Raw genomic sequence first — 20,868 nt, 5'->3', positions numbered from 1 at the left:
TTAGAGCCAAAATCGTCTGGTCAGTCAATGGAAATTGTAACCTGTTGTTCATTATCCTCAATGGATATGTTGAAGAATTTGATAGACAGAGGAGTTTGGCTATATATCCATAATATTTATTTCTTGTAATACTAACACACCACTTCAGGCTTGTTGCTGTTGTTGTTGTATTCTTACCTGCTTGCTCCACTCTTACATAGAATCAGCAGCATAACAGCAGCCAAAATGTAAGTCTAACACTCTTTTGCTGTACAACTCACATGCTCTCTGAGAAATAGTGCAAATATGCAACAGTTCATATTGGTTATCAAAAGTTCAATACTGAAACTTCTAAGGATGACAGAAGAGACGATAACAGATACATTAAAAATCAAATAACCATAGATCAGAAATCAAAATTTGAATTATGTTATGAGGTAATTGAGAATAAAATTATTAAATGCCAATTTCATTGTACTATTTTACAGAAAATGTTCAAATGCCCGTTCAAAGACCGCAGGGATGTGTTCTAGAGAGTACGTAGCTGCAAGCACCCAAGCAAAAAGCTTTTCCTCGGATTCAGTTCGAGTCTCATACACTCTCACTCTGCTCTAAACGAATGAAAGTGTACTGTATGCATTCTTTTGCTAGTAGCTTTACGTTGCACCGACACAGATAGGTCTTATGGCGACGATATGATAAGAAAGGACTATGAGTTAGAAGGAAGCAGTCATGGCCTTAATTAAGGTACAGCCCCAGCATTTGCCTGGTGTGGAAATGGGAAACCATGGAAAACCATCTTCAGGGCTGCCGACAGTGGGATTCGAACCCACTATCTCCCGGATGCAAGCTCACAGTCGCGCACCCTTAACCACAGGGCCAACTCGCTTGGTGTGTACTGTATGTAGCCACAGTACATACGTTACATTCTGACATCATGGCATGTTTAACCTAATATGTAATATTGACGATTGTAAAGAATGAGTATCATAAATGGTTTATAGGGTACTCCTACAGTACAGTTTCTGATCTCATCAGTCAACAGTTTGTTTCAAACCCATGTCTATTCACTAAGAAATGTTTGTTTTGATCTCTTTTATCATCTCTAGAAGTTGGAATATTGAATTTTGCTACAGACAATATAAAAGTTTGTATTAAATATGTAAGTTGCTTCTAAGAAAGAGAATGATTGGTCCATTTTCCACAGATTCAAGCTACCTTAACTATATGTAAAAAAATCAATATCTCACTATTAGATTTTATTAACGTAAAATTCATGAAGCAACATTAAGCCCAATTCCTCATTGGACAGAACCAATAGAACTACCTCTCCCTACCATTGCCTACCAATTGACTGCTGCTAAGCCCAAAGGCCTGCAGATTATAATAGGATGTGTGATCAGTACAAAGAATTCTCCTGGCCATTCTTCTTGGGTTTCTAGACCAGTGCTGCAATATCACTCTGAGATAGCTCCTCAGTTGTTCTCACATAGACTAAGTGGACCTTGATTTGGCCGTCAAATTCAGGTAAAAATATCTGACTTGATTGAGAATTGAATTTGGGCTGCCCAGGTAGGAGGCAGGCTCATTGCCCCTAGATTGTGGGGCTGGAAATTGCACTGAAGACTATGTTTTATGTTTTTATTTTATAGACAAATTTGACTGAGTTGTGAGGTGAATAATATTAAAATAAGATGAAATGAAATAAAATATCATAAAATGAAAGCTCATTAATAGGTACCATGATAATTTTTATACTGGTTATTTTAAAAAGATAATATTTTTACTCAAAATTTCAATTATATGATAAAACTTCAATGTAATACACAATATGGAATATTGCATAAGCAATTAATTTGGTACAGTTGAAAACGTACAGAATTCTTAACAATGCTATTCAACTTTTGCAAGAAAGAAACATGTTATAAGGAGCTTCTTTTCAGATCTTATCTTTTCTCCTGTAACTGATTGTATACAGATATGCTGTTGTGATGCCAGGAGCCCATTAAATTATATATGGCTTCAATAATATACAGACTATTTACAAAAATATTGTTGTAATATTAAGCCCAATACCTCATGCGACAGAACCAACAGAACTACCCCTCTCCACCATGGGAGCCTTTGTTGGCGAGATGTAGTGTTTACAGTGCACTAGGTCTTCAGGTATGGGCTAGAATAAATTTGTTATTTTCACTGACCTGTCTCAGTCTCATCCTTGGCTTTGACAATATGAAAGTGATTGACATATGCGTGATGCTAGTACTACCATTCCTTATGCAGCCAGTTCCTGTTATGAATGGTGTGAAAATATCACTCATAGGATTGGTTGGTGCATGCATTTCAGTGGGCTTAGCAGACTGATATGTAATAGCAACTTTTGGCTCAGAGAGGAAAGCAACAGGAAACTACCTCACTCCTCATTTCGTTAGTACACCTCTTCACTGATGCCTAGGCTATTTATGACAGCTGTTGGCGGAACTGTGGAGGATCAAACCAGCCGTCAGGCTGAATACCCAACATATACATACAACAAAAACTGTTACATTCTTCACAATTTTCTGTCTGCAATATAACCAAATCTAAATTTATTTTTTTGACATATACAAAGTATACTCCTATGTGACAATTGACTGTACTGCCTGCGACTGTCTGGCCGAGGCTCAAGTGGCCATTACCAAACTTGACACCCTAAGCGGGGACCAGTGACTATGGGTGAAGTAGTCCTCCATTTGGAGGCAAGGTAAAGCCTTTGTGTAGGAAATGACACATCCATTCACCAGAAAGGGGAACATGGTCAACAGTTTAGATGGTGGAAGTGGGCCCCAGTCTCAATGACAGATAAAACAGAAGAAGGGAGTGGGCCTGATAATATCAAAACAGCTGGAGGAGTATGTGGAGAGGGTAAAGTATGCCAGGGACAGGATAATGAAAATTGGACAGAGAATGAGGAACAAAGTGAAGGACTCCATACAAGTGTGTACACCAAAGATAGGGAACCAAGAGGAGGATACTGAAGAATTCCTGGAGAAATTAGACAAGGAGATCACTGATATGGAATTGATTATAACGGGAGACTTAAATGCGTGAGTGGGTTACAAAAGACAAGGAAAGGAGAAAGTATTTTGTCTATATGGATATGGGAAAACGAATGAAGGAGGAGTGACACTAGTTGAGTTTTGTGAGAAGAATGGAATGATTGGTGGCAACACATGGTTTCAGAAGAAAAATAGCAGAAAAATTGAAACACATGGTTGGGGTGACCGAAGAAGAAAATCAGTAATTACCAAAAGTATGGCCTCCGACTGAGGTAGAAAAATAAAATTCAGGAAACTCAATCGTCAAAAATTAACAGTGTTTCATCCCAATGTTGCATGGTCTCATCAGTTGGGTGCCGCACCTCCTTAAGGCACTGGCCAGCTGCAATACCGATATCAACAGCACTACTAGTACTTCTACTACCACTGCTACTACTATTACTAAAACATTTTCATTCCATCCCTGAAGGGGGCGGCTTGCCTGCTAGATGGTAACGCTGTCTTTCAGGCCAAGGAGATGTGATATGGTGAGAATGGGAAACCACAGAAAACCATTTTCAGGACAGCCAATTGTGGTGACCAGCCTATCTCCATCTCCTGAGTGCAGAGGCGTAGAGCCACAACAGAGCCGCAGCCAACTCTCCTCTGCTTGGTTGGTCAGTTGGAGTGCAGAGCCATTGAAACACGGACCAGCTGTGGCCACCTGTAGGCCGAAGCCCAATCTGAATCTGCCGATGGACAGCACTGATCATGATCACAAGAGAAGGTTATTTCAATTCTTACCCACCAGAGAGCGGGTAAGCAGACCATTAGCTGTACTGGCAGCTCTTAGGACTTCGATAAGGGAAGAGTTAATTGTATAGTTTAGTTATAGTATGTATTGTACATACATAAGGGGACGATTCTTAAGGAATCTCTGGTGCAGGGGCAACAGCAATGACAAGGGGACACTGAGGGAGACCAGCACCCCAACCTAGATGGACAACCTGACTAGAACCTGCTTATTTTCAAAATAAACAAAATACAGAATATGTACATCATTCTGGGTTTTTAAAAAAAAAATTGTGGGTAATCAAAGTCCATACGTGTTTCCTGGTCATTTGAAAGCATAAATTAACTGTTTATCTTGATGTTTGAACACAAAATATCAACACTCAAAACACATGTCGTCTGATGGTTTTATCTACTCTAATGTGGTGAGAGTAATGTCCAAGTAATAAATCATCCTATTGCAATAATCAAAGAAGAAGTAACATAAATACATAGAATTTAATCCACACAGAAATGAACAGTAAGTAATATGACAAAGATGTAGTGAGAAAAAGAGGTCATGAAAAACACTGCACTTCACATCATGCTGAAGGAAGTTGTAGCACCATGTGGCAAAGAGTATGTGGCAAAGAGATGTTCCACCGCAGATGGAAACAATGAATTCTTATGTAATCTTAAAGAGGATAGACTGAAATTAGTTGAGGTTGCAGTGTGGGGAAGTAAGTGGAAGCTATGGAGTGGCAGGTGGAAATAGATAGGCAAGTTGAGAGGTTCATGTGTTGTTTAAAATAGAAGTAGCAAGAGGGGACGAGCTGAGTGCTTCTTTAATGAGAGGGTTATTGTGAAGTTTGCCGGTAGTGGGGTATTTTAATTGTAAGGAGTGTATGTAAATTAGGATGCAAGAAAAACTGTAGTAAAGTGAAAATTTAGCAGAGGGGAAGGGAAGATTTTATGCAATTCTGATAGCGTGTGGCCCAATGTTCGGGGAACATGCTGGTGTATAACATAGCATTACAGATAGTACAGAGGATGTGAATGAGGGTGACAAGAGCTTCTAGAATATATTGGTACGTGATATGATCGAAACCAAGAGTGGTGTTACGTTTATAACAGATGAAATTTAGGATCTCTTGTGGGGTATTTAAAGGATGAGAGAAATCAACATCTCAAAAGTGGAGAAAGAAAGGTTGAGGAGGGTAGGGTCGCAGTGTTGTAAGATTGTAGGTTTTTTGGGATGATTATAATGGTTTAATGGGGAAGGAGAGAATATAGTGGAAAAGTAATCAGCAAAAATACTCTGCTTTTTCTTTGGCGGTAGTAGAAGGGATTGGTGTTGTGAGGATTTACCAGTTTTAGTTACTCTACAGAAAGTTGTCCAAAATTTATGTGAGTTATGTATGTCTGAAATTGTTGCAAGTAGTAGTTCATTGTTCTTTCTTTATGGCTTTAATAAATGAATGAGCATGTCAAATTGTCTGTCGGTGTTCAAGAAAAGCTGTCAGGTCTTGAGTTCATAAATATGAGAGGTCATGGGCCAATTTAAGTAGAGATAAGGCTTTAGGTGGTTTGGGAGGTTTGGCAGGATGATAGGGGTTACTGAGTATGTTGAGGGTGTCAGCTGTTTAGAGAGCGTGCTCGACCTGTTTTATAAGGGAAGGAAGTTTGGGAAGGGAGGTGGGAAGTGGAGAGTCTTTTAGGAGGTCATTTATCGTATTTTAATAGTTTGTCCAATTGGTTTGGGAGAGTTGTCTGGTAGGTGGAGGTTGGGAATATTAGGTTTGGGTTGTATAGGAAGTATGAGGAATGGAAAGAAGACTGGGAGATGATCGGAATCGACAGGAAAAGTTTATCTATGGTGAGGTTAGTGGAAAGGGAGGAGGATCACTGCATCAGGGGTGGAGTGTGAGATAGGGTGTGCATGGAATGGAAAAGGAATCTGCATGGCCCGGATTTCAGAAAGTAATTGAGTAAAGTTATTAGATTGTTTTATGTTGCAAGAATTAATATTAATGTCATCAATGAAAATATTAATGTCATCAATGAAAATACTGAATTTTGAGTTGGTATGTTTAATAAAATCAATAGTTTGGGATGATAAACAGAGAGCAATGATGGCGAGAGAGGAGTTACTAGGAAGAAAAGTTTCAATGATTTAATATTCAAAGAAATTATTATTAAAACTGTAAAAATGAACTTTACTGGTGGTGTCATTTGAGTCCAATGGCCACTCATTCACAAGCTTCACCTTATCTATCAGCTCTATAGAATCAGTACTTACAGAAGTGTGGCTGTTAAAGGCAGTCAAAAACATTTCATTCAGGTCGAAAATATCTGGGTCATACTGATTTAAGGACAGCTAATATTGGTAAAGTATAACTTCAACATTTTAACCTATCAAGGGGACAGCATTTAAGGGGAAAATTACAAAATGGATTTTATCCCCCGAATGTGCAATGTTGAGGTGCATATTGAAAACCAAACGAGCTGCTAACTGAACCTGGTTGAGGATATGAGGATGGATGAATGAGAGGATGTCCTGGGGTACTATGGTCGGGAAACAGATCATATTCTCTGAATACGGGGTGGGGGAAGAGGAGAGGCGGGAGTGGGGAGGTACTGAGAGATCAAAGGGATGACCGATTCCAGGTGATTGAATTCCGGTGCAGGACGGGATTTACACTTGAAGGAAAAAGAAGGATGAGGTTGAGAATAATTTACACACTTAGAAGTAGCCTTATTTGGACAACTAGCAGTAAGATGCTCCCTGCTACAGATAGCACGTACCTGAGCCTGGATACATGGCACACCAGGAGGGTGGTCATAGTACTGGCACCACTTACATCTGATCTTCCGTGGTGGCCCCAAACGAGATGGCTCCACGCGGTGACGGGCCCCATAGATAAGGGAGCCAACCTGCAGGAGGGCGTCCACGGTGGTGATGTCATGGGAAAGAATCCAAATGATTGAATTTGGTCCGTCTGCATTACGAATGTGCACCACCTTGAAGATCTGGTAGCCCTCCATCTGCAGCTCGGCCACCACCTCATCATCAGTCTAGTCTCTATCGATCCAGTGTGCCATGACAGAGTGTATGGGCCTGGGTCGAAAGGGCAGAACAGGTCGCCACGCTGGTGTCTGCTGGATGATGTTTACTACCTTGGTATATCTCCCAGAGTGTTTCAATCCAATTGTCGTAGTAAGGTGAGCGTAGAAAGGCTGTGAAGTCTTCAGATTGAAAAATATCCTTCTCTGGTACAATGAAATTGTAAATTGTAGTTGGAATAGTTTCATTCAAACCTTGTGAGAAATTGGTAAATAGCAAGTCATGTCCTTTATCTGGATCCACATGCATTAATTCGGTGAGGTAGAATGGCTTGCGTGCTAGCGAAATTGGATGAACTATGCTCCGTTGCTCGATGTTGGGTGCCAATGATGGATTTTTGACAGCCTGGGCATAGCTTCGGATGTTCATTGACAGAACATTGCAGCTTGAGTCGGTGATTGTGGTGGTAAATGAAACGGAGCAACCACATTGGCCTCGTCCAAATAATTCAACAGTTGAATTATCAGAACTGCGTAGTTGGATGGCTGGTTGATGATTGAGTTGGTGACATATAGGTTGAACCAGTAGTGAAGGAGGCAGAAGCTTCTCCACAACACTTCTTCCTTTCAACGTCTGATTCTAGGGAGATTTGTTTGAGCTTGCTTGACTTTTTCAGTATCCATGGTTGGCAAAGCAGGCAGTGTAGAGTGATTGGTCATCGTAGCTTCTCTAACAGTACAGTTCCCTTCAGCAGAGGAGTTCTGAAGTTTTGAACTGTCTCGAAGTAGTGACGAAGCTTCCACTAGAGAATTCTCAAAGTTTCTAGAATAATCTGTGACCCATTCTGACATCATCCACTCACTGATAATATACAGGATGACAGCACTGCAAGCTATGATGTGCTAAGTACAATGCAGTGCCAATATACTAGGGGAGAATTACATTTCTACTTGCTATATATGCTCTCCCATGTTTGCATGACCAAAAGTATGGCTTCCAATTGAGGTAGTGAAATAAAATTAAGAAACCTCAGTCTTAAAAAAAACTGTAGGTTCTTGAATCTTTTGAAACTAATTTTGAATAAATTTATAAACCAGGTAAAATCATGATGCAATACACTTTCTTTTTCAGGTATTTAATAAATTGAATTATTCAAAATTTGAATTGGCAGACTGAAGAACCTAGCAGTTATAAATTAACAGTTGTAACTGGAAAGAGGTGGCTTCAGATATTGCAAAAGTAAAGAAACTCAATCATAAAAAATTACTGGTGTTTCACCCCAGTGTGGTTATGGGCTCATCAGTTGGATACCATGGCTGTCCATGTGTTATCAGCTGAGATGTTCCAGGCATATCCTCATCCATACAGCTTTCTGCTCATTGGTGACATGTCAGGACATCATTTCTGATATCCCAGCCCTAGAGCACGGTGGTGCTGGGGTAGACCAATGTTCATAGCTGTTGTAGAATAATATTGTTACTTCTCACCGTCATGTCCATTGAGGCATACGTCATCACATGCAACTGTCCAGGCCGCAGGAGATACACCAAGCATACCATTCCACTTTGAACCTCAATGAACAACTTGAACATAGTATTTTGTATTGGATTTTAAACATGTATTCCTGTACATGACTTGTATTCCACAGAAAATTTAACTTGCTTAAATACCTTATTTTTATAAGAGTGTAGTCACACCCTGTTATTCTCATTTGAGCATTCATTATTCACCACTGTTGCTTCAAAGTTCCCTTCTACTCAGCAGATATGTATATCAGACCGGTCACATTTTGTGCTGTTACTACAAACACCAAGCCATGTAGTACTGCTACCTTTTTCCTGGCCGGGCTGAGTGGCTCAGACTGTTGAGACGCAGACCTTTCGACCCCAACTTGGCGGGTTCCATCCTGGCTCAATATAGTGGTATTTGAAGGTTCTCAAATACGTCAGCCTCATGTCAGTAGATTTACTGGCACATAAAAGAACTCCTGCAGGACTAAATTCTGGCACCTCGGTGTCTCCGAAAACCATAAAAGCAGTTAGTGAGACGTAAAGCCAATAACATTATTTATTACCCCTTTTCTGTCCAGTCAGCTATTTGCAGTGCTGCTAGCTATAACAATGCTTTACTTGAACAACCCTTATATTATCAAATCCTGACACAGTCATTACCATGTTTGACTTGCAAGAGATCCATGCCTATAGTTATTAACAGCATGCTTAATTAATATTCAATCAATCAATCAATCAATCAATCAATCAATCAATCAATCAATCAATCAATCAATACTGATCTGCATTTAGGGCAGTCGCCCAGGTGTTTATATTTTGTCATAAAGGCAGAAACTGACACTAATAAGACCATAAAAAATATTTACTAATAATTACTGACACTGATTTAGCTTGAATTTATGTATCAAGCAAACACTGGCAGTTCCACAAAAACAATTGTCATTTAGAGGGGTGGTCTCTTCAACGGTGGAGACATTTTAAAATAATTTCAAGTAGTAATACTAATTCCATAAGAAAAAAAAAACACAAAATAGGACAAACATAATGGCAAGTCAGTGTGGGAAGAGGGAGCAAAATGGAAATATGAAAGGACAAGTACTAGGACAATCTCTTTCTTTCTAATCAATGATCTGCACATAGGGCAGATGCCCAGGTGGCAGATTCCCCATCAGTTTTTACCTCATATTTACATTTATTTCTAATTGTTTACCTAGCTTTCTCTTAAACACTTTCAATGAACTTGGAACATTTCCCTTGATAATTAACTTTAATCACTTACTCTTCATTCTATAAATGAATATCTGCCCCAGTCAGTCCTCTTGAATTCCAACATATCTTCAAATTTTGATCTTTCCTACTTTTAAAAGCTCCATTCAAGCTTATACTCTACTTATGGCTTTTCACGCCAACTCATCACGGAAAGCTCAAAACATACCACATAAATGTCAAAAACATATCAGATGTAAGGCTTTTCAGGCGTTTGCTCTATTAACTAGCGCTTCATCTTAGGTCTGACACTACACTCATCAGAGTGGGTGTGTCAGACCCTACCCACTGACACTGGGGTGCATGCAGGTGAACTTATCAGAAGCCCTTATAAGAGGCACAGTCTGACAACTGCATACGGGAGATAAATCTCCACAATGGAATTATTGCCCGCCTAGCAATTCCGAATGGAAAATTCTAAATTCCCCTGGAGGGAATTAGATATTTTTCACCAATAGAACATGTCAAAAATGTCAAAAACATATCAGATGTAAGGCTTTTCAGGTGTTTGCTCTATTAACCAGTGTTTCGTCTTAGGTCTGACACTAGACTCGTCAGAGTGGGTGTGTCATACCCTACCCACTGACGCTGGGGTGCATGCAGGTGAACTTATCAGAAGCCCTTATAAGAGGCACAGACTGATAACTGCATACGGGAGATAAATCTACACAATGGAATTATTGCCCGCCTAGCAATTCTGAATGGAAAATTCTGAATTCCCCTGGAGGGAATTAGATATTTTTCACCAATAGAACATGTCAAAAATGTCAAAAACATATCAGATGTAAGGCTTTTCAGGTGTTTGCTCTATTAACCAGCGTTTTGTCCTAGGTCTGACACTAGACTCATCAGAGTGGGTGTGTCAGACCCTACCCACTGATGCTGGGGTGCATGCAGGTGAACTTATCAGAAGCCCTTATAAGAGGCACAGTCGTCGATCGACCATCTTGTCTCCATACCCCCAAGTCTTCCTAGCCCAAAGTTTGCAACATTCTAGTAACACTACTCCTTTGTTGGAAATCACCTAGAACAAATCATTCTGCTTTCCTTTGAATTTTGTCCAGTTCTCATATCAGGTGGTCCTAGTGAGAGTACCGTACACTGGAATCATACTCTCACTGTGGTCTTACCAGAGACTTATACACCCTTTCCCTTACATCCTTAATAGAGGATGGTTGCCCAGTTGTTTTTCCTCTTAAAACAATAATCACTACCACCTTACATCCTTACTACAAGCCCTAAATACTCTCATAACCATGTGAAGAGTTCTATACCTTTCTTAACTACCTCATTAATATGATCCACACCTAAAAACATTGCCATCTACAAATAGATAGGCTCTCTCCTCATCAGTCCCAGTTCTTTTACATCCATCTCTTCTCAGCCCTGATGAGCTTGTTTCTGATTCCCAGCTTCACCAGGAGGGCGAACATCAACAACCATTGCGGGGCCATTTTGACAGATCTTCAATGTTGATGCAGGAAGTGTAGGATAAGAGGAAAGCTGGATACATACAGGTAAAGGTAAGAAACATACACATAGATAAGTGCAGGTGGTGAAAGATTAGAAACACAGGATGGATACAAAAGGAGAAAAGGTTCCCAAAAGGTAATGTAAGTACTGAAAAAGAATAAACAAGTGTAAAGTCACTTGTTTGTTCCTTTCCAATACTTATAATTCTGCAATGCATACATAATTTAAATGCATGCAGTATTTGTCTGGAATTTGACACCTTTTCTCTCATCAATGGTCCACTGACATTAACGTTCTTTAATCTTGTAACTTTAAACCATTCTTGCAGTAAATTATTCACATATCCATACATCTCCTGATGATTCTTCTTCACAACAAAACTGACGTTAGCATTTCACACAATTAAAACATTATCCTTTGATTTTAAAATTAAATTGGATTGAGTTTTACTACATTTAAATCTGAATGTTGTTCCCTTACTGATAGTCCACTTTGATTTTAATGAAGATGAACGCTGGAGGGGATATCGAGGAAAGAAATCTCATGAACTGTGCAGAATACTTGAGATAGCAACACTAATAATATTAATATGTATGAAATTAATAAGACATCATGGGACAAAGAGATACAAAACTTGAATTTAATAAACAAAGTCAAAAGGAAGAAGAAATGAAGGCCAAAATGCAGTTGTAAGATGCTACTTGTGCAAATGCAGATACTGAAGATTAGTAACATGACCAAGAGAGAAATGGCAAACTTTTCTACAGGAGGAGATCTACTTACATTTGTACAGTTACTGGAAGAAGAATAAAGAACAGGAAAATACACCCAATGAACAAGAAGTATCCACAAACATTCCAATATATATATATAATAATACCAGGGTTAAATATGTTATTATATTTCAGTAATGAGATACATGTCTATGTGTTTATTTGTTAGTTCTTCAGAAAAATTACATCACATTTCTGAGCATATAAAGAGCAAAATTTGAAAAGATATATCTATATTGTTATATTTTGCTCTGACACAGACAGGTTTATGGTGACAATGGGATAGGAAAAGGCTAGGATTGGGAAGGAAGCAACCATGGCCTTAATTAAGGTACAGCCCCAGAATTTGCCTGGTGTGAAAATAGGAAACCATGGGAAAACATCTTCAAGGCTGCCAACGGTGGGTTTCAAGTAAACCATCTCCTGAATGAAGGCTCACTGCCACGAGACGCAAACCATGCAGCCTACTTGCTTGGTCATTTAAAAAGCGAAAATCGAATAAATCTAGTGGATTTATACTTACCACATGTGACATCAGTGAGGAAACAGGCACTATGGTTGGACCAAATGATGAATGAATCAACGAGTGGCTTCACATCAAAATGGCCATAGTTTGAATAATGCAGCATTGGTAAATATTGCAGGTACTCAGTGTAATGTATTGAGTAGCTCCAGTGATCATAATTTCCACTTTCTGCCAAAACTGTGAAATCTACCCTGCAATATAAACAAAATTGTTAGAAATAATCATACAGTTCAAAAGTACAGTTATCATAAATCTCTGGCAGAGATACCACTTCGTGAAACTGAAAGTACATAAGGTCCGGAAAACTGGACCACTTGCTAAATTCAGTCAATCTTTGATGTAACTTTAACTCACTACTATCCTCTAAACAAATTATAGTAGAATTTTAATGACAGTTATCCCAGTTTTATAGTGGCACTTTTGGACACCATACACAGGCATCATATATTAAAATTTACATAAATTTAACTATTCATTTGTATAATTGCATGCTATAATGGAATCATATTACAATAGGATAAAATTTTATGTATAGCATTGCAATATCCAGTCTAGTCACATAAATTCTGCACTAAGCATACGTATAGTTGTAAAAGAACAAAGTAGGTTCTCAGATAAATTGTAATATAGCTGACAGGAAGAAAACCAAGTACTATAAATATGACCGTGTGACCTTGGTGCGATGAGTAGGCTTGCACGTCCCAATGAAGGAGATAGCTGAGCCGTAGGTGCAACCACACTGGATGGGTATCTGTCGAGGGATCAGACTAATGAATTGTTCATTACACAGGGGATAGCAGGCTTTCAGAAGTAGTAAGAGTGGCAATCCGGATGATTGAATGATATGGCCTTGTAATAATATTTAAGTTGGCTTGATACTGCTATACGGCTGAAAGTAATGGGAAACTACAACCGTAACTAACTCCCAAGGGCGTGCAGCTCTCTCTGTTTGAATGAATGACATACTGATGATAGGTTCCTCCTCGGTAAAATATTCCACAGGTAACACAGTCTCCCATTTGGATCTCCGGGTGTGGACTACATGGGAGGCGGTGATCATCAGGGAGATGGATACAGACATTCTGTGAGTCAGAGCTTGGAATGTAAGAAGTTTGAATCTTTATGGTAGGTTAGAGAATCTGAAAAGGGAAATGGATAGATAAAAACTCGATGTAGTTGGTATTAGTAAAGTACATTGGCTAGAAGAACAGGATTTTTGGTCATGTGACTACTGAAATCAAACTAAATCAAACATGGGAAATGCAGTAGTTGGTTTAACAATAAATAAAGAAACAGGGCAGGAGGTTAGCTACTACTACTACCAGGATAGTGAAGATAGACTCCAAGCCAGTGTCCAACACAATCGTGCAGGTCTGCATGCTTACTAATTTGACAATTGAGAAGAAATCAAGGGAATATATGAAGAGATAGAAGATTTAATACAATATGCAACAGGAAACAAGAATCTAATTATAATGGGTGATTGAAATGCAGTGGTCAGCCAAGGAAGAGAAGATAATGCCGTTGGAGAATTTACCCGCCAATGCACGGGTTGGGTCTGTGAGACCCATGCGCTGGTATTTCCAACATTTTCTGATAGACGGTGATAGCTGCATACTTCCGGCTTCTGCTACCTTCCTTTTATCACCGGTGTAGTATTCCTGCAGACGAACATGGATGTGATTGCTTTAGTACGTGAGCAGTGGTAAGTTAAAGTGCTCTGTGGGCCTGTGAGACCCAACCCGTGCAGTCGTGTAAGTTTTTTTTATCATAAGCATTTTAGTCTTTCCATATTAACCGTGTACATAAAGAAGATGATAGGTTGATTATTACTTAGCGTTTTGTCCAAATCCGTGGTTTAGCTAGCCTGGCTGTCTTTCACCTTAGTTCCTTGGGTTTTAAGTACAGAGGTGAGACTGAAAATGGGTTGACCTGGGCCAATCAGTTCGTTTCTTCGTAGGTGTAAGAAAAAGGAGTGTTATGATGTCAGCAATCCACGTGATATGGAACGAGTTGCCGCATTATTGGAAGAACCATTATCAGATGATGAAATTTACTGTGGTTTTCCTCTCGTCAATGCACAGCGACGATATAACTGAGGAAAGTATAGGAGGAAAGAGGAAGCCTGTAATAGTCACATTATATAATTCAGGTAAGGGTGGTGTAGCCTGTGTAAACAAAAGGACGGCTCGAAACACCATAACTTGGACAATGGTTGTCTTCTATGCGTTGCTGAATATTACAGGCTTTAACGAATGTTTAATATTCAGAGTCAACAACACTAACTCTCCAGACACAAGGAACAGAATAATTTTTTTGAAGAGACTCTTGTTTCTTCTAACTGAAGAACAAATAAGAGAAAGAGGTGTCTCAAGATATCTTCCTAAGAGCATTCGCGATAGTGCAAGAAGGATATCTGGCTTGACGGCAGAAGCAGGGCGTGAAAGTACAGAAAATAAAAGAGGACGTTGTGCATACTGTAGAGTCAGAAAAGACCCGCTACTCGTGCTGTTTGTGCAGAAAGTAAATGTATATTGAACCCTCCGTATTTGTGTGCAGTGAATGTAAAGCTGAAATTTAAATGTTCCAGTGAACATTCTGGATCGTGAAGATTAGGTTATGACGATTTCATAAATTTTGACTTGATAAGTTCTGAATTTTGTGTTCAAATAAAATATTGTGTGTAAATTTGCAGTGGTTAGAGAATTGCTTTGTTAAGAAGCCAGGTGATGGAATTGCAAGACCTTCCCATGTGCAGACATGGCCTCTGACTACAAATTGGTGGTCATGAAATACCATCTAAAGTTGAAGAAAGAAGGAAGGCAAGAAGATGGGATCTACATAAGATGGAAGGAAAAAGTATGTTGAATTGTTTCAAGGAATATGTTTCAAAAGGACTGAATGAAAGGGGTGAGGAAAACATAATAGATGAGGCGTGGACAGTCATGAAGATTAAGATCTTTAGGGTTGCTGAAGAAAAGTTAGGAAAAAAACATACGACCATGTAAGATTCAGTGGATAACTCCGGAGATATTGGACCTGACTGATGAATGCAAAATTACAAAAACATCAAAAATGTGGAGGGCAGAAAAGAATACAGGTGATTAAAGAATGAAGTAGATAGAAAGTGAAAGTCAGCTAAGGAAGAATGGCTGAAAGAGAAGTGCAAGGATGTTGAAGGTTGTATGGTTGTGGGAAAGGTTGATTCTTGCATACAGGAAAATCAAAGAAACCTTTAGAAAAAGGAAAACTAGGTGTGTGAATATTAGAAGTTCAGATGGAAGACCACACCTAGGTAAATAACACAAGGCAGAAATATGGCAGGAAGATATTTTTCAATTTCATCAATTGAAAGAATTAGTTGGTAAGGTTCTGGAACAGAGAAGGCTGTTGGTATTAATGAAATGGGAGACCCAATTTTGTGGTCAGAATTCAATAGAGCTTTGAGAGACCTAAATAGGAATGACACATCTGGAATTGATGACATACCCTCAGAACTACTGACTGCCATAGGAGAGGCCAGGATGTTGGGTTATTCCATTTAGTGTGTGAGATGTATGAGACAGGAGAAGTGCAATCCGATTTTGTCAGAAAGTTGTTATACCTACTCCCAAGAAAGCTGGTGCTGACAAGTATGAAAATTACTACACCATTACTTGCGTATCTCATGCCTGCAACATTTTAAAATGTACTGTTTACAGAAGAATGGAACGACAAGTTGAAATTGAGTTGGGATAAGATCAATTTGGCTTCAGAAGAAATGTAGGAACATGTGAAGCAATCCTAATTTTATGTCTGATCTTGGAGGTTCAAATTAAGAAAAACAACCCCACATTCATTATATTAATAAATCTAGAAAAGGCATTTGATAATATTGATTGGAGAAAACTATTTGAGATTCTGGGGTTGATCAGGTTCATATACCAAGAAAGGAGGATTATGTAGAATCTGTACAAAAATCAGTCTGGATTGATAAGAATCAAGGGCAATGAAAAAAGTAGTAATCCAGAAAGGAGTGAGGCAAGGCTGCAGTTTGTTCCCACTCCTTTATGTTTATATAGAACAGGCAATAAAGGAAATGAAAGAGGAATTTGGAAAAGTAATTAATCACAATTCAGAGAAAGGAAAGCAAAAATCTGAGGTTAGCTGATTGCAGAGGATCTGGGGAAATTGCTGAAAGGTATGGACACAGTCTTGGAGAAGGAATACAAGATGAAAATGAAAAAAAATCGAAAACAAAAGTAATGGAATGCAGTCAAACAAAGTCAGGTGATGCAGGAAATATTAAAGTAGATAAGGAAATTAAGTCTTACAGGAAGTACTGTTACTTGGGTAGTAGAAAAGCTAATGATGGCAGAAGTATGGAGGGTCTAAATGCAGACTAGCACAAGCAAGGAAAGCCTTTCTTATGAAAAGAAATTTGCTCACTTTGAACATTTGATATATGAAATAGAAAGACCGTTTTGGAGCGTGGCATAGTATGGAAGTGAAACGTGGACAATGACCAGCTTAGAAAGAAAGAGAATAGAAACTTTTGAAATATTGTGTTACAGAAGAATGCTGGACGTGAACTGGGTAGATGAAATCATGAATGAAGAGATCCTGAGTCAAATTGATGAGAGGAGAATGATTTAGTGAAATTTGACCAGAAGAAGAGATAGAATAATAAGACACATCTTAAGACACCCAGAACTTCTTCAGTTAGCTTTGAGGGAAGTGTAGGTGGTAAAAATGGCAGGCTTAGAGCAAGGTGTGAATATGACAAACAGATTAGAGTAGATGTACAATGTAGTAGTAACATAAAACTGAATGGGTTAGCACAGGATGGGTCGGGATCAAGAGCTGCATCAAACTGGTCTATGGACTGATGACCTGAACAACAAAATAAATAAAATGTAATGATGAACCTACAGTACTTCCATTATAAAATAAGTAAGTTAAATTAGGAAACATACATTCTATGAAGATGAATATTGTAGCAGCCAACAATATTCAAATTAGAATGTATATTTCTTCAGTTAACTTACTAATAAAGCCAAGTGACATTTCAAATGGTCCCTCATAAATCCAACCACTCGTCCATGCCATGGGGACAGACGATTGCATGATGTAACAGACTGTCAGTAGGGACAAATTGGAGTGGGGACTTTTTGCCATGAGACTGCTACAGTAGCTGTGAATGACCTATAGGAACCCTGAAAAATAATGCAAAATGGGGCTCTGGTGGAAGGACAGCTGCCCAACAGCTCCAAAGGCAGATGATATTAATGTATATTGGCTGAGGAGTCTGAAGAAACCACATCCACTACCTTGTGGTTATGGCAACACCCAAAGGCAAAAAGGGTAAGCTCCCTGAAAGAATGCTCCAGCAAGTCTATACACTGTAAAAAAGCATCCCCTTCACCAGACTGTCTCATAATAAGGCTTAAAACATGAGTAAGAGTAAATCATTCAGAGAAAATATGAAAGAAAAGCTGGACAAATTTCAAAATGGTGATGCAGTCAGAACAGGATGATAAGAAATTGTACATAGAATATCATCTCTCTGCCAGGAAAAGAAATTGAAATAATACATGAAATGGAAAAGTACAATTTACAGATATTAGGAGTGAATGAGACTAAAAAACAAAGGAAATGGTGGTATCTTCAGCTAGAGAAAGGATATACTCTGAAGCATTTTGAAGTTGGTATCATCCTAAATGAAGCACTGAGTACTAAAGTAATATTCTGGGAAGATATCCATATTTATAAGAATATACCTTCAAATTGAGGAGAGAGTCACACAGAACCAGATATATGTTCCGACTAAGGTTAAGGGACAACTTAAAAAGGATAACTTCTATTACACATTGTAGAACACCACAGAGAAAACAAGAGGCAATAATGACCATTTCATAGTAATGGGAGATTAGAATTTGCAGACTGGTAATGATGCAGCACTTGGCTTTGACTGTATGAGAAATCATGTACTGAAGGTACTGAAAACAGGAATGGTAAATAGAATTGCAGAATTCTGTACTGATAACCAGCACATGAGTGAAAACACTTCATTTCTCCATAAAACCATACACAAGATGACATTTGTTGCATTAGATTATTTCATGTACATGTCACCTATACATTGTGCTATACAAGATGTGTGGGTATTAAGCAGTGCAGAATTCAACACACAGCACAAATTACTGATCATGAAGGCACAGTTTAGGACAACAAATTGGGAAAAGCAATGAATGAAAAAAAGAGGGAATATATGCAGAAGAAGTAAATAATTGACTGGAGATGCCAGAAAGAACTAAAGATATGAACAATGGAGGGGCAGTGTAACAGGTAACAGGTAGGGGACCATCTTAGAGGCAGGCCTGCCCAGGGAGTGGCTCCCCTGTCTATATGAGTCCCAGAGCACACTGACCCGGTGTGTAACATCTGGTAAAGGGTCCCAGCTCAGCGTAACGAGTGAAGACCTCAATGGTAGCAAAAGCGAAGAATATGATTTGGTACGGTGAAGCTGGTGGAGGAGGCAACCCATTCCTCTGGGTAGTATAGATGGAACCTACTGCCTTGTGGGATGAGGAAGGATCCTCAAAGGCTAAGGGAGTAAACCCCAAAGAAAATCCTCAGTTACGTTAGGCCTAGCAAGCCAGTAAAAGAGCTTATTCGTAGTTGCTTTCAAAACACATAAGAGCCTCAAAATGCATTTATCAACTAAATTAAGACACCAGCATGAGCAGACTCATGTCAGGAATGATGGTTTATGGCCTGATGATAGACAGGGTCTTGCAAAAATGCAAAAATCCCAGAGGAGACTAACACGGACTGGGACCATCAACTTACTCACTCTCACACAAAAATGTGAAGAATTAGTGGACCTCATGAAAAGGAGGAAATTAATGATACTGGGGCTGAGTGAAACCAAATGGAGAGGGGAAGGAATGAAGAAATTAAGAAAACAGTGTACAATGTATTGGCATGGAAATGACAAAGAGCTGAGGAATAGTGTTGGTTTCATCATGAGTAAAGATCTAAAAGAAGTTGCTGACATGGAGTACATTAGTGAGAGAATAATAAAGGTGACTGTGCATTTAGGGAAAGAAAAACTAACTTTTGTTCAGGTGTATGCACCTCAAACTGGACGTTGTTAAGAGGATAAGAACCAGTTTCTTGATGATTTAGAAAAAAGTTATTAGTAAAGAGAGAGTAATCATTGTAGGGGATCTGAATGCACAGATTGTGCCAGATAGAACAGGGTATGAGGACGTAATGGAATCTCATGGATATGGTGTAAGAAATATAGAAGGTGAACATCTCCATGAGTTCTGTATGAGGAATGGGTTGGTGGTGAAAAGTAGTTGATTCAAGAAGAGACAGAGACATAAGATAACATGATACAGTTGGGATGGTCTACAAAAGACTGTAATTAATTATGTCATCTCAGATGGAGAAAGGAGCAGAATGGTAACAGATGTCAGAGTAATACCCAGCGAGAGTCTTGACAGTGACCACTGTCTATTAGTAGCAGACCTGAGAAACTTCTATGTGACAAAATTACAGAATAGGAAAATGCCAAAAATCAGAAGTATGGGAACTCCAGGGAACAGATAAGAGAACTGAGTATCAGAACCGGATAAAAACCCTTTTACCAAGAGATGAAAGGAAACAATGGAGAGGCAGAAAGGACCAGACTAAGGGACACATTGGTTAAGGAAGCAACTGAAGTATGTGGAAAGACAAGGATGAAAACAAGGGAGAAGGAAATGCCTTGGTGGAATGAAAGAGTGAGAGCAGCAATCAGGGAAAGAAATCTCTTGTAGAAAGAAAAGGATTGGGAGAAAAATAAACTGGATCTTTAGAGGTGAGGCAAAGATCAGAAACCTCAAACAACTATTATGAAACAAGAAACTGAAAGTTAAAATAACTATTACAGAAGAAAAGACCAAGGCATGGAATGTATTCACTCAGAAACTGGAGGAAGACAGGAGAGGCAATAAGAAACTACTGTATAGTGTTATCAGAGGTAAAAGGAAACCAGTGAATGCCATAAAGGCACTTTAAGATAAAAATGGAAATCTGGTTAGGACAGAAAGTGACATGAGAGAAGTCCTGAAGAATCACTTTGACCACCTACTGAATAGACCAGTTCAAGAACAAAATACAGAATCAGAAATCCAAGCCTACAATGAGGAACCTCCCATCATCTGGACAGAAACTGAGACAACCTTAAACTCAATGCCTAAAGGAAAATCTTCAGGTGGAGATGAAGTGAATGCAGACAGCAGACATGATAAAGGAGGCAGGCATCCAGGGTATACAGTGGCTGCACAGAGTAGTAAATGCCATATGGACAGACAATAAAATACCTGCAGATTGGAGTGAGGGCATTATAATTCCCCTGTTTAAGAAAGGCAGCAGGTGGAAACCCACTAACTATAGAGGAATAACACTGCTGTCTCATGGGCTTAAAATTTTAGAGAAGATCATAGAAAGAAGATTG

General features: G+C 39.0%; 1 protein-coding gene across 2 annotated transcripts in view; it reads right to left on the bottom strand.

The window, feature by feature from the left end:
- The window catches only part of LOC136862723 (uncharacterized), a 123,724-nt gene that overhangs the window by 14,428 nt on the left and 88,428 nt on the right, over positions 1-20,868 (bottom strand). For both annotated transcript variants that reach the window (XM_068226500.1, XM_067138945.2), the window contains one exon: positions 12,378-12,571. In XM_068226500.1, coding sequence (XP_068082601.1) covers positions 12,378-12,571 — 194 coding nt within the window. The remainder of the gene's footprint in view (positions 1-12,377; positions 12,572-20,868) is intronic.

Source organism: Anabrus simplex, chromosome 2, assembly GCF_040414725.1.
Source record: "Anabrus simplex isolate iqAnaSimp1 chromosome 2, ASM4041472v1, whole genome shotgun sequence".
NCBI classification, from domain to species: Eukaryota; Metazoa; Arthropoda; class Insecta; order Orthoptera; family Tettigoniidae; genus Anabrus; species Anabrus simplex.
This window is presented reverse-complemented; position numbering and strand designations above follow the sequence as displayed.